Here is a 14,958-nt window from a genome sequence, read left to right on the forward strand (position 1 = left end):
ATACTACAATTCACATTAGTCCATCAGATCAGTAGAATATGCTTTTGAGCGATCTGTTTTGCTTCTGTAGTTTGACATTAATTCCTCAGTGTCGTTGACTGAAGACTTGTTGAAGTCCTGCTGGCTTGCGGTGGTTTTAATGAGTGGAATAATGTATAAACTTGTCAAGTTAAAGGGATCGCCTGCGGTCGGATGGCCTTCTTGCTCTCCTTGAGAGGTGAGTTGCACTTTCAGGCTTTTTCCAGCAGGCTTTGATGTGGTTGCACGGCGGAGGCCAGGTTTTGTTATGAGTTAAAATGAGAAGGATCTTTTGTTCTTTTTTAGAGCTTCAGTAGGTTTCGTTGGCAGTGACAGTTGGCAGTTTTTGTTTTAAATGTACTGACAGTTTGTGCTTTTTTTTTCTTTTTAATGAATATTCACTGTTAATTAGCTTGGTATTGAAGATAGGACCTGTCTTTAGCAGATAACCCCAGTGCAGAGGCTCAGAGGTTGGATATCCATTAGTCATAACATCCAGACTTTGTTTCCTAGGCTTGACAGGGACTCTATTGAACTTTTAGTGGGTTGCTGGCTGCTAGGGCACCAGAGTAGAAAAACAAAGAGGTTGTTTGAGTTGGCCCTTGAGAGTAATTATTAAAGCTTTAGTATCTGGGACTATTGGAGAACCAGTAGGTTGTCCAAATTGAATACACTGTTTCTGGTTTGACAGCAGAATATGACAATATACGCTCAGCCACCATCTTGAGTTTGAAGAGGGCAGACTTACACTGTTGTGTTCACAGTAAACGTCAGTCTTATGCGCTCACTTGGGGAAAATGAAAGTGAGCAGGAAAGGGTTTTTTTTTCACAAGAACATTTCAGTGAGTGAGTGGCCTGTGTCGTTTTTGACAGCAGAGTCTCGTCAGAGTCTCAGAATCTTCATTTTTTTTCTCTCAGAAATTATGAAATAAAAAATGGTTTGCTATTTAGTAAGTCAGGTTAATTTATTCAGTTTGTGGATTTTTAAGAGAAAACACTTTGAAGCTGATATTAATATCTTTGGGTGTAAGCTAAACGCACAGGTTAAAATTTGATCCTCTCTGTAAAAGACGTAGTTCCCCTGAGTTATCATATACCAAATGAACAATTTAGATCAACATTCTTCATAAAATTCTTAAAGCGTGCAAATGTCGAAAGGAAACTTTTTAAAAAATCAAGTTGATATATTGGTATAACCAGCACATCAGTGTAATCACTTTTGTGCAGTGTGTGTGTCTGTGTGTGTGAGTGTGTACATTCATGAACGTGTGTGACGGTAGGTTAAACTCTGCCTTAAACTCTGCCTCGTTGTCTATTAGCAGCATTGACAGCTTAGCCAGCACATTCTGTCTCTGCCCTCTGCCTGTAATAACCTGCCCTGTTACAGCCAGCCACGGCCCAGTATCAGAGTATATTGTTAGGTGATTGGAATTGGGCAAGCATGAAATGGAAGTCACGTTAATATTGATCCAAGTGTTTAACGGGGTGTTTTACCTCCGGGTGTCCTTGCTGTCTCATTTCAGGTGAGCAGCTTCTCTCAGAGCTGATTGCCCTGGGCAGAGATCTTTATAGCTCTGTAGAGGCACCAGCCTCATGATGTGATATTAACCTTTGCCATCTTTAAAATCAAATATATTAAACTGTGACAAATGACAGCAGGGCATTTACTGACATGCAAACCTGGACATTTGAATGCAGCCTTTCAGTAAATACATAATATGTTCAGAAATGGTTATGTGGAGTACCTTCGCTGAGGTCCAGATGTGGGGAATATTAGACACTGCTGCTGATGTTTTGATGGAGAGAAGATGAGGTTGTTTGTAACCTCTGGCAGCATCGTAGACACGCACGGCACATCCCAGGATATTGAATAAAGATCACCCCAAGAGGAAGCGTCTGCACCGTATAAACTTCCCTACATCAAAGTTATAATGTTTACTTTTACAGTCTCAAAACACATACTCTGCAAAACGGATGGCTTGCATCACAGGAAGTATGAAACTGTCATTTTTCCTCCCCTCATTTCATCTTTCAGTACAGAATAAATAAAAGTGAAGAGACAGAGGGCAGAATTGCATCGCCCCGCCGGTAATGCAATCCCATGGACTGGACTTTTTCTCTCCATGTGGAATGTGGAGCCTGTGGAGAGGGTGCGTAGGAGGGCAGGATCTGAAACAGATAGTCTTGGAAACGGAAGACATATATTAAAACATTCTATAGAGCTCACGTTATATGGATGTTGGAATGACTGCACAAAACACTGATGTACATTACAAGAGAGCGTAATAAATAAGCTATGGAACCGAGGTTTATAGAAATGCGTGTTATCTACAGAGATCCGACAGATTGAGACATAAAACAGAATAATTCCTGCAAAAGCTCCATAGTTTCAGCTCTTTTTCCGGGGCTTTGTTTAGCTTGGTCCAAAATGTTGCCTGTCATATCAGTTGACAAATAGCCAGTGATTTCTTCAAGAGGCATGCATTTGCCCTTTTTCCAGCATTATCCAGATCTTGCTTTGCTGATCAAACCACTTCATGAAAACTTCTCAAAATGAGCAACCTTTAGGTATTATGTGTTTTATTTATAGTCATATATATTAGATTACCTAAAGTATTTGTGAATCAGCTTTTTTCCCCCGAAGAGAAGTACCCATACACATTAGTTGAACCTTAAGTGAAACATTATGTTGTGGATTTCTATTTGAGGAGTGGCAGTGAAGTGGTTGAGGCAGGGTGTATAATACATAGGAGACTTAGAAAAAGTCGTGCTTGCTGGCTCTACTGAGGCTATAAAAATGAAAGGCCAGTGCCACAAAACTCTCTAGTATTGCAGTACATGAAACATGGACCCTTGGCAACAGTATTAGTTCATTCAACAGTCTTTTAAAGGCCTTTCAAGCCTTATGTATTCCATGCAGAATTGTAAAGCTACTGATCACCGAAATATCTCCAAAGTGGGAGCCTGTATCTAAGATTATAAAGTTTATATGATAAACTATAAATCATCCTCATGTCTTTGTCTTATGTGAAAAACAAGATATTGCTGCTCATGCATGTTTTTTTCACATAGCTCGATTTTTAATTCATAATGGTAATAACATAATGAAATTTACCCTTTCCCTTTCTGTAAAACTGTCACCATTGCCATTAAAAATCTATTAGCTATCTTGCCCCTCTGCTTCTTAAACTGTTTTTCTTTTGAGCTGATATTAGTTTGGTTTGCACTTTAGAATGATCCCTCATTGTGTTATGACCTGGGACCAAGTCCTGTCACTGTCTGTCTTTAAATGAAGTAACACAATTGTGCTAAAGCCCTATGCCCCACTGATGAAAGTATAGCAGTATTTATAAGTTTACAGTATTATGAACAGGGTGTCGAGGGTGACATTAACAGAAAAAAAATGCCATATTAAGTTACTGCTAAAGCAAACCCAGCATTTCCTACAGCTGCAGTTTCACATTAAAAGTATGTAACTGACAAAACACAAGTTGACTTTTATTATGAAGTTGTCACAGGAAATGCAATGTCTTTTTCAGTGAGCTTCGCACTTATTGCTATCGTTGATCAAAAATGTGTCGAGACAATGGTCATTTTCAACAATTTTTGACTGCACATCAGTTTGAAATATTGCAGGGAGAAATGGAACAAGAATCAGCCACAGTAAGCTGTTAGATGAAGAGCTACAGGCGACAGGCTCCACATCTCAAACTTAGCGAGGTAGTCTGACTCACGGGATGTAGACTGTAGGTACAAGCCTGCTATTGGCTGGCTATTTCAGCTGGCATTCCCCTCTCCTTCTACTATCTGTGTGCCACTGTTTTGCAAAGGCACCATCACAGAGTCCTGGGGTTAGACTGCCCAAGACTACTGCGATAGGTTCAGAGAAATACAAAGAACCCAGAGTGTTTTTTCCCTCTGTACCAGAATGATAATGGGTGCTTCCAGACCTTTTTCTAACACTGTCACACAGTGGTGTAGTGGAAGGTATACGCAGGTATACAAGGTATACCCACTTTTGTCCTGGCCGTTTACAATATACCCACCTATCAGCCAAAAAGCTGTGGGAATATAAAGGAGAGAATAGCCTCTTTCACCCTCTAGCCCACCCATCTACTTAGTAGTACGCCCACTTCATCAACTACCACAATGCCACTGCTGACAAAACACTGTGGAGATAGATCTGGCTACGCAAGACTATTAGCGAGGTAACCAGCTCTTTTCACTGTGCTCTGCTGTCCACGGATTCATGCTGTGCGCAGCATAGAATCTGATCACAGTTGCTCACACAGCAATTGAAAAAGGCCAGTTATTACCTGACTTCTCTTTTAAACCGATAATTTTGATGTTTTGCTGCCCCCAGAACACTGTGACCTGTGGTATTAAACTGTATCTGCTGTTACCACCAGTAACTGCAGGTGCTGCCAAATCAAATGGGACTGAAATCTTTGTGATTGGCAAGTAAATAGGCCATTTTATGGTGTCTCTAAAATGGATAGCATCCCCTTTTTTCATGATTTTTAACATCCATCCATCCATCCACCCATTTTCGTAACTGCTTATCCTCTTGAGGATCACGGGGGAGCTGGAGCCTATCTCAGCTGACATTGGACGAATGGTGGGGTACACCCTGGACAGGTTGCCAGACTATCGCAGGGCTGACACATAAAGACAGACAACTATTCACACTCACATTCACACCTATGACCAATTTAAAGTCACCAATTAACCTAGATTTTTAACTTTGCGCAATAAATACATATTCATACATACATAAATAAATTGTAAACACTCTATAATGAAGTCACTCAGATGTTAGGACAAAACTTGCACACACTGCTTGTGATATGTCATGTAGATTACATTATAAAAGAAGAAAAAAATGTCAACCAGCAGTATTTTTTGTTTGTTTGTTTTAATATAAGTGTTGTTAGTATGTTTTTAGGGAAAACTTAGCCACAACAGGCAATTGGTAGACTCCCTAGAAGGAACTATGAACCATGGATCCTTGTTGTACCCCAGTGATGAGTGCTGCGGGGCGTCCTCCCTTGGTCACAGCTGGCAGGTCTTCATCAGCCTCCAATGGGGTCATGAAAGCTCTGAAATGCACTTTACTGAGTGTAATTAGTGCACTCTGAGGCAGTTTTAACTCAGTGATTGAACAAGAGGACCCGAGAGACTGGTGATCGGTGGCTTCTCCTGGCGCTGATCCTGAAGGACTTGAGAGTAGACATGAAATGAAACTGCTGTGATTTTTTTTTTTTTTTTTTTTTTCAGAGACGTTGGGAAGTCAACAGCAGTGGCTGCTGATGGACTGCTCACTTTGTGAGGTTAATCAGATAGATGCTAGTTGGTGTAGCATCATTATACAGTGATATGGTGATAATATGAAAGTATATATAACTTGAGGAAGTTCAGCTTCTGATGCCTTGAAATCAACTGAACAAATAATGTTTAGATTCTTCAGAAGCTGATAATTGGATTTACACATAGTATCTACATGCACTTATCTCCTATATTTTTCCATTTATTTTATTCATATGAGTAATATCACATATTCAAAGGGCAATTTGCTTTGTTTTCCCATTTAGTGGTCAAGGTTGAACACGTGAAAATGTTGGTAATGAGTCTGCCTCGCCACCACTGCACAGCAAGTCCTTTAATAGTGACAAATGGAGACCATTTTCACAGCTGCACTTTTAATACAAGAGTGTCTCCGAGTCAACGGGCTATCACTCATGAGAAGATCACTTTTCATGTCAGAAAATTTTCTCCTCCATGTCATAGCTCTTCATTTCTTGTTATTTATAACCATATTACTTTGTCTGCGAGAACAAAATTGCATTGTGGGTAAAGCATACCCCCCTTCCCCCCACCTCAGCCACCTACAACAGTTGATGTTGGTCATTTGCATGTAGAAATCAGCATGGTTTATTTACTCTATTCAACCCTGTACAGACTTGCCAATCAGAACATCAGCCTGTCTGCTCAACTTTCCCTCATTTACTCGGAGTGTAATGATGGTTTACAGAATTACAGTTTTAAGTTTCGCTCATTCTGCTTTGATCTCTGACCGCTGGCTGGCTTTTGCCTTTAACATTACACAGAATTCATTTCCGAAACACACAGACTTCTTCCCTGCGTCTGATGAAAGCACTCCAGATATGAGACAGAGCAGGAAGCAGACTTTTTTTCTCAGTAGCAGTGTTGACAACAGTCAAATGTGACCTCTTCAAGACAAGGTACATGTTCCTCAGGGGAGGGAGAGGCGAATTAAGAACTGTGCTGAAAGGAAACATGTCAGACGGGTGTCAGCCACCTCCCATTCCTTGATATGTGTTCTTCCTTTCATACACGCAAGTTTTTCCTCTGGTTATTTCCTACATTGGACTTCAGAAAGACAAATTCACATAAACGCTCTGAGCAGCTGTGTGGCAGGCACATGTTGGAGATTGGCTGATTTAAGCTGATAAATGTGTTGCGAGACCTCTTTGTTTTTCAGGATGTATGAACATATCTTTTTCAATGAGCGGGTTCCACTATAGCCATATGATGAAGTCCTGGTGTAAGCAGCCTCCTAATTGTGCTGTCTGTTCAGTCTCACTCTTGTCAAGTCTCCAAAAGCGGCAAATGATATCTCTAATCGACTACGAGCTTGAGATGTATCCCCCGACTCAGCTGTTGGTCTTTCAAGATGCAGATAGTGTTTCATTGTTGACCTTGTCTAAAAATAAAAGCTGAAACACCTCTGATGTTCAACCACGCGAAATGTATTCAGCGAACGAACGTGTACCCTGACATTCTTTCATATGCTATGGCAACTACATTAGTGAGCATCTCATATCAGGTTCATCCTGCATATATTATGTATTTCATGCAGAGTTTCTCCAAGGTTTATTTCTTTTTTTTAATATATTTTACTAGATGTTATAAATTTTTAAGTCTGGGTAAAGCAAAGTTAAATATGTGTAATGAGTTTGTCCCACCACAGAAAGATGTGTTATTAAGCACCCAGCCAAATTTCAATGATTAAAAAAGTCACCAAGTATTTAAAATAACATTTCAAAATCTGGAAAAAAAATGAGACAGCATTCTCTGCTCTGAGATGCTGGGGGCATGTCCGCTGAATGTGCTAAGGCCATGCCCACTTGCGGGAAAGCTGCAGCCTCTTTTAATTGTAGCACTGCGATGGATCTTCCATCTAGCAGCTTTATTGGACTTGTATAGCCACACATGTTTTAGCCACCAGAGCCAGAATCAAATTTAGAGCAAGAGGACTCTAACCTGCCCAAAATCAACCTAGTTCTTCGTGGTAATTTTCTTTTAAAACAACAAAACTCAACGGCCCTAGTTTTTATGCAGTGTAGGGGTGGGGCCAATGCTAAGGGTTTCTCCAATGTGTCATCAAGCAGGCTTTTGGCCCCGCCAAAAAAAATCCTGGACATAGAAATGGTGAAAAACAGTTTTCCCAGTCATTTAATTTTCAACAAGTGTTTTTTAACATGTATAATATGTTGAGATGTCAGTCTCAGATTTTACTTCACCCTGACTTTAATAGCCTCTAAAAGAAGATTATTTAGTTTAAACCTGTGGATATGCATAATATTTATGAGGATACACCTGTTAGCTCTTACTCTGGTAATCAGAAATGTGGATGCCTGATTTAGCTAGTTTTCTTTTGTGTATAATTACCTGAAAATAGGAATTGTTGTGTTTTTGTTACCTTAGAATGAGCCGTTTATAGCTATGTAGGCGGACAAACCAAACACTGGCTCTAGGGCCATTCATGTTTTTGTTTTGGCTGCCATAGTTTGCAGCCTCCCTATGATGAGCAGCATCAGAACAACACTGATTTTTCAACATGAAATTGCTTGATTCAATGTTTTTACCAGTTTAAATCACTGGATCCATTTGTGTTGGAGAGGAAGAGGATAATCTGGCTACCAGTAAAAACCTTCTGAAAATTTGGATACGTTATCAGAGGAAGAGATGAGCACACATTAGCAGGTGCTGGGCTAGCAGCTCATCTCTCAGTGAGCCAAACAGTGTAGGAAAGACACTGATGTGTAACATGAAACTGCTCCAGTCAGTGCTTTACTGTTTTAAATCACCTGGTTCATTTGTTTGGGAGAGGAGGAAACCTCTGCGGATAATTCAGCTCATGGTAAAAACCTCTTGAACTGGGTGTCGGTGGATTAGTGGATAGAGCAGGCGCCCCATGTACTAGGCTGTTGCTGCTGCGGCCCGGGTTCGAGTCCAACCTGTGGCCCTTTGCTGCGTGTCATCCCCTCTCTCTCTCTCCCCCTTTCACACTTGGCTGTCCTGTCCATTAAAGGCAAAATGCCCAAAAAATATATCTTGAAAAAAAAAAGAAAAAAAAAAAGCCTCTTGAACAATGGACACTGAATTCTAACTGTAGGACACTTCAGGTGGATCTGCAATCCTAAGCGTTTGATGCCACTAAATCCTCCTAAATCTTACACAGTTTCTTTAATTTTAAGTTTCCTGCAATTTGTAGCTACATTTGGTTTATGTGAGTAATAACTTCATTTTCCTATCTTTCAAATGCAATCTGATAACATTTCTTTTTTTTTCACACTCATGAAACTGTGTGTGTGTGTGTGTGTGTTTGTGTGTGTGTGTGTGTGTGTGGTTTGTGTCTTTGGGTTGGCTGTGTGTATTTCTGAAATGTACTACAGCTTACTTTTGCTGAACAGAAGTGTATCAGTGGAAACAGCAATATTTAGTGGCATAACAGGAAAGGTGATAGGACTTTGCCAAAGAAAAATCCTGTCCATTTAGGCATTGTGACATAGACCAATCTGAGCTTTAGCAATTAGAGTAAAATATTTAGTGGTTCCTCTTCCCCCCATTTCCTTTGACAGGCACAGAGGAGGACGAGGTGGTCAAGTCTAAGAAAGTCTTCCGCAGCCAAACTGTGGCCAGCCAGAACCCTGAGACAGAGCTGATGCTGGAGGGAGATGAAGATGCCGTCAGCCTGCTGCAGGAGAAGGAGATGGACAACCTGGGTGGTGAGTCAACACACCAGCACCTCCATTAACCCCGAGACAACGTCACCCCTGCTGGAGCATCAGCACTTGTCTTTTATCTGTCTTCTTCCTAATAGCTGGCATAGTTACAGTGTACACGATTGATATTGGTGCATCAAATTAAGTGTTTGGATCAATGTAGTGGCTTTTAATGCTCATTTTATTATATTGGCAACAGAAAGCGGAAACTTTGTAATATTTGGCATTAGTATTATTTAGTATTCAAAATCTATTTATCTAATTGAGTTTACAGGTTGCTTTCTGCAGTTTACCATCAGTGTAGATCTGGAGTCAAAAACTGCGTCTCTGTGTTCTAATCTGGACAGCGTTGCTTAAGTTTGACAGCTGCATATTGTTTTCGTCTGATAAGTGTCCTTCTCTGTTTTGTTTTGGATCTCATCAGCACGGTTCCTTCCTCGAGTGTTTATCTCCAGAGGCAAGTCTTCTAAAGTTAAACCGACACCGGAAAGATGATCACTCCAGATATGTCACAAATCATGTTTAGGATTTCGCAAGCAATCTGTGATTATAGTTGAAATTAACTACTGCTTGCTAATGCTTAACTTTACAGTGGCCTTGTTAAACATGTCATCTGACCTAATAATGTACCCTCAGATGTTGGGTGACACATTTCAAAATCTATTTATATAAATTTAGTCATTGCGTTTAGGTCATGTTGTCAAACTCATACTTCGTAAATACCAACGGACCAATCAGAATGAAATTACAGTGATTATCTTTCCTCATTTAAATGAATAAAATGTGTATATTTTAACTGAACCTAGAAGGAGTTTGCCCACAAAACTGCAAACAATGTGTAATTTCCATGAGCAGTTGGATGTTAAGGGAGAGCAGACAACAACTTAATTATCCTGCAGTCAAACTAACTCTAATTTTCTCTACAGTGGACGATCATTAACAGATTAATTGGCCCCTAACAGCAGAGGAAACAAATACAATATTAAATCTTTATTAATCTTTGATTTATTTTACCCATGTGATCGTAATCTTTTTGTTTTTTCATTTTAATTCAGTATCTTAACCAAGCTTTAATGCTTTATTTGACGCAATTCAGTCAGTAGTGCAGTGTACTGCCAAGGCGATCGTTTCCCAAAGATCCTGTAATTTATCCGGCATCACACTCCGTGTGTGAGCCAAACTATCAAGCCAACCTTGAGCTGCTTTTCAAGTTACTGCCATGGCCTTAAAAGGTAAGTTATCCAGAGTTCACTTGAGTTTTGAGTGTAGATCAAGAATGCTGCATTTCATCCTCGTCAATAAAGCCAAATCTTGACTTAACACCTCGCACAAAGAATTGGTGGTATAAATGAGCAGTCTGTTACTAGTTTGATGCCTAAATGATACAGGCTTTTTATATACGGCAATATTCATCCCTGGCAACCATTACCAATTCCAAAAACATCTCCTATCTTCCACTGACAAGGATAATAAAAAAAAGTAAAGACGTGAAGGTTTCTCCTCTAATGATGAGCAGTCTGGGCTCGTGTTGTTGACAGTTGTTGCCACTGGATGTGTTTTTATTTTGGATTATTTGCTACTTCAGATGATGTAAATGAGCATTCACAGCTCCAAGACGGTATATACATTTTTAATGTCTCAATTCTCAGGCTGACATGTTGTGTGTTCGATATTTTGTTTCAGTTGTGTCTAATGTTAGAGATTTTCCTATTTTTAGAGACTTTGCTAATACTAGCTGGATAGTCCTCAATTAAAAAATTAGAGGGTGTTCTCGTTTTGATTATGAATTATAATTTTATGGATTTTGCTCTGCAAGTTAAACTGCTCAGTCTACAAAGCAACTCGGTGCTGTAATTTGTGTTGTAACTGAAGTGTTACGCGTTTGATTGTATGATCCCTCCAAGTGATATTTGTAATGCTACCAAACATCCTTACTACAGCTGTAGGATCAGAGCTGCCGCAGAAACACATGTTGGCAGTAACAAATATGTATGCATGTATGTAACTGATTTATTCCAGGTGCAAATTGTGATAGAGATTGTATAAAAATATGCCTTGAGACTCTAGTTTACTAGACACGCATAGCCCTGTATACATTACCTATTTATCATGGCTTAGTGTATGAGGCTCAGGCTGAACCAGGGCATTGCTGAGCAGTGAAATCCCCTCTAAGATCCCACAGATGAGATGAATCTAGGAGGAGGAGGCTAACCCCTCCTCTTTGTCCCAGGGCCAGCAGGCAGCCAAACACTCCATGTCTGTCAGATGAACCCTGCACTGCCCAATCAAAAGAGCAAGGCATGGGCTAAAATACGAGCAGAATGTATTCTCCTGAGAGACCCAGTAATGACCATGTACAAAACAAAAATGCTGAGATTGAATATTTGTAATACATTTATGATGTGTGAGCTTGTTTAAAATAATGAACCCAACTCTGAAAGTGGACATTGACTCTGAGGAATAAGAGGAATAGGTCTTGTTTCTCTCTCTCTCTCTCTCTCTCTCTCTCTCTCTCTCTCTCTCTCTCTTTCTCTATAGATATATATATATATATATATATATATATNGGGAAGCTCGTCTGTGTTTGGCCTGTATCTAATCTCAGGCATGAACAGCCTTAATGAGAGATCTGGGACTAGATCCTTGTCAACAACAGTGCTCCTCCTGCCAGCCGTTGGGTCAGTGCCTGCTGCTGCTGCCAAAGGGGCGGCGCCTGCATTCAAGGGCCAAGGCAGTTGTGGTTACTGAACCTATGATTAGTTTTGCTCCCCCACAAACATTGGAAATGCTGTCAGTGCTTGCACTGGCATTAAATTAGCCTCTCTGTATATGCACATATTGTATTCAAAATCAGGTGAAATAGAAACTTAAGACAAGCACATGCGAGGAAAGAAGAGAGGAGTCTGACCCTCACAAGACATCCCTCAGGCCAAGCAAAGAGTCGGTACATTTGACTGTTCTGCTGGCATACCGGAATAGTGTTCGTACCCAAAGTGTGGTTTAGCAGCCACAACCATTTTGTTCTGCCTTTATTTAGCCTTTCTGAATCCATTTTAGTCCTCATTCACAATACTGATCCCTTGAGTGGTGACATGTTTATAAAAGGGTACAACCAACAACATTTCTGAATGTGTAATCTTAGGGGGGGGAAGTGAGTGTGTGTGTTAGTCCACTTCCCCAAGTTTTTTGTTTTGTTTTGTTTTTTAAAATTTAAAGATCTACAAATTCCTTCTTAATATAAACAGAACACAGATGATGTCAGAAAGTAAATATGCTAACAACTGCGGAATTTTTAATTATTTCTGTTAAATATTTAGGCATTGCTCCGTCTATTTTTATATAATTATTGTATGCTGCGGCCGTATTAAATAGTCTGTAGAGCAGTACATTTTCCTCCGGGCTTTTACATGTAAATGCTATATGTTATACGTTGAAAGATAAATGCATGCTTTGAAGACAGTCGTAAAAAATGACCTTTGCTTCAGTGACTCAATGAACAACAAGACACTGTGCCTCAGATCCTAGCCAGCGTACAGTAGGCAGTAGTAGTATAATGGCTGCAGCTGTGCATGCATGTATTTTTGTGTGTATCTACTATAAGTCAACATGCACATGGTTGCAATTGAATGATTGTGCTCAGGTGTGCAAGTAACCCACTTCCACTTGTAAAATATAACAGCACTCGGCCTCATCAAACACTGCAGTCCGGTGGATGGATTGTGGGTAATAATATACCCATCTTCTCAGCAGTTGTCCCAAACTCCCTCCACACCAAAACGAGACTTTTCATCACTTCATTAAAATGGCCTGTCATTTGCCAAATATTTGCATTTTCATTAAAAGTAAGACCCAGCAGCCAACTATTAGCCCATACACACCACTCATCCTGTGTAACTTGCCCTTAATTTCATTATTCTCGTGTAAACATTTTAATACCATATAGCCTAATTATGGCAGGATCCCTGAGGGGATTACTGCCTAATCCTCTTCCTCCCCATGAGCAATAGATGCTGTTGCTTAATGCTTCAGGCTAGTGTCTTTCTCTGTGTGCAGCCCTTTAGGGCGCAATACAGTGCATCAGCTCTAAAAGTGTTATTTTTAGTAAGAGGTGAAAGGGCTTGTAATGTAGGGGCTGGAGTGGTCATTAAGACAATCTCCTCAATTGGCAGAAACATAAATAGTAATAACAGTAGTAATAATGATGATAGTTTTATTTTTTAATGGCTTGCATTTGATTTTTTTTTTTAATTTTTTTATTTTCTCTTTTATAAATAAAAAAAACGTTATCTGAAATGCAGTAAAACAGGTTAGTGCAAGTATTTACTCTTCATATGAAGCTTGTAAGTAACGTGTAGCGCCTGGGCTGATAGCATCAGCAGATAGGATCACCGTTAATGGACCCGAGCAACGCTGAGAAAAAAAAAAAAAAAAAAATCCAGGGAGGGCGGTTTGACTGTGCAGCCTGCAAGAGCGATGAAGGGGCGCTCTGGGAGTTGAGACCGAAATCCACTTGTATTCCTGTAACACTATCGGCCATAATTGGCTGAGGAACGCAGATTAAGATTGATGAGACATTAAAGTGGCTCTTTGGAGTTTAAGGGATCGATAAATATCCTGATTTCGAGAGCTTTCGTTTGAGAGCAGACAAATCACTGTAACGGTGCTCCACAGCGACACTGATCTGAGAACATGGAGGATGAAGCAGAGGAAGAGAGGGAGGGAGGAGACTGAAATAAAGATGTGATCACTATCAGCTGGCAGGGTCACAAACCCACCTTAAAATTCTGAACAATTATTTGGGCTTGAGAACAAGCTTGCAGTTTTATGGTTTCCCTGCATGTCCTCCTTTTTTTGACGTGGGTGTGTTGGTGGATAAAAGAGCAGCTTTTTTAATTTTCGGAATCCAATTATAGGCTGCTCCTTTGTAAAGCAGCCCTGAATATCAGTGTATGTAAATTCATATTTCAAAAGTGCACTGCAAATACCTTAAAATGATATGACCATATGAGGGAAATAAAGAATGACCTTATTTTATTTTACCTCATCTAAACCCTTTTGTTAATAGTGGATGCTGTTTGATCCTATCTGATCACAAACCCTTTCTGTTATCGGTGCATCACTGGTTTACAAACAAAGGTACAAATAGGTGCTATGTTTCTATTTATAGGCCTGATAAATCCACTGTATTATGCGCTTATATGGACATGTGCATGCAAAGACAAAAAGGGGTTCAAACGCCTTTGTTTTGTGCGCGGTGAATTATGAATGGTATTTAAAAAATAAGGCTTTAACGCAGCTGTAATAATGCGCAATATTTGACTCAACTACAATGACTAAGTTGACAATTCCCTAATGTGTAAAAGCGCAGGGTGTACACGCACGTAGCGGTATGGTTTGGTGCAAACAGGCCGCTGACATGATGGTATCTCATTTAATTGCGTTGATCGGGTTTACAGAGTTAGCGTCAGCCTCGCTTTTTTTTAATCATAATTTTTTTTATGCATGTTACTGATTGTGCGTGTGGCTGCCCTCTTTGCACACTCTGCAGGCCCAGTGGTCCTGAGCAGCCCGGCCCAGCTTGTTGCCCCCGTCCTGGTGGCCCGGGGGACTCTGTCCATCACCACCACCGAAATCTACTTCGAGGTGGACGAGGACGACCCTGCCTTCAAAAGGGTCAACTCAAAGGTAAGTAACTGCAAGCAAGTGTGCAGCCCAAGTTTAAAGCGGGCAGTTTGACACGTTTTAGAGTTTGTTCTTTTTTTTCATTCGGCCGACAAGTATAACATTTAATATATTTTAAATGCACATTTGTTGATATTTAATATAATGAAAAAGCTTATGTTGAGGTGCGCTGCGCTTCTGTCAACGCTTTATCTTGCTTTTTATTTAGTGACAGTTTGTGTCAAAAATT

The 14,958-nt window shown here is 40.1% G+C and overlaps 1 protein-coding gene across 1 annotated transcript in view; it reads left to right on the plus strand.

The window, feature by feature from the left end:
* The window catches only part of LOC126399951 (neurobeachin-like), a 107,062-nt gene that overhangs the window by 21,805 nt on the left and 70,299 nt on the right, over positions 1-14,958 (plus strand). Inside the window, exons 6-7 of the mRNA XM_050060318.1 lie at positions 8,904-9,050; positions 14,596-14,732. Coding sequence (XP_049916275.1) covers positions 8,904-9,050; positions 14,596-14,732 — 284 coding nt within the window. The remainder of the gene's footprint in view (positions 1-8,903; positions 9,051-14,595; positions 14,733-14,958) is intronic.

The sequence above is a fragment of the Epinephelus moara genome, chromosome 2, assembly GCF_006386435.1.
Source record: "Epinephelus moara isolate mb chromosome 2, YSFRI_EMoa_1.0, whole genome shotgun sequence".
Lineage (NCBI taxonomy): Eukaryota > Metazoa > Chordata > Actinopteri > Perciformes > Serranidae > Epinephelus > Epinephelus moara.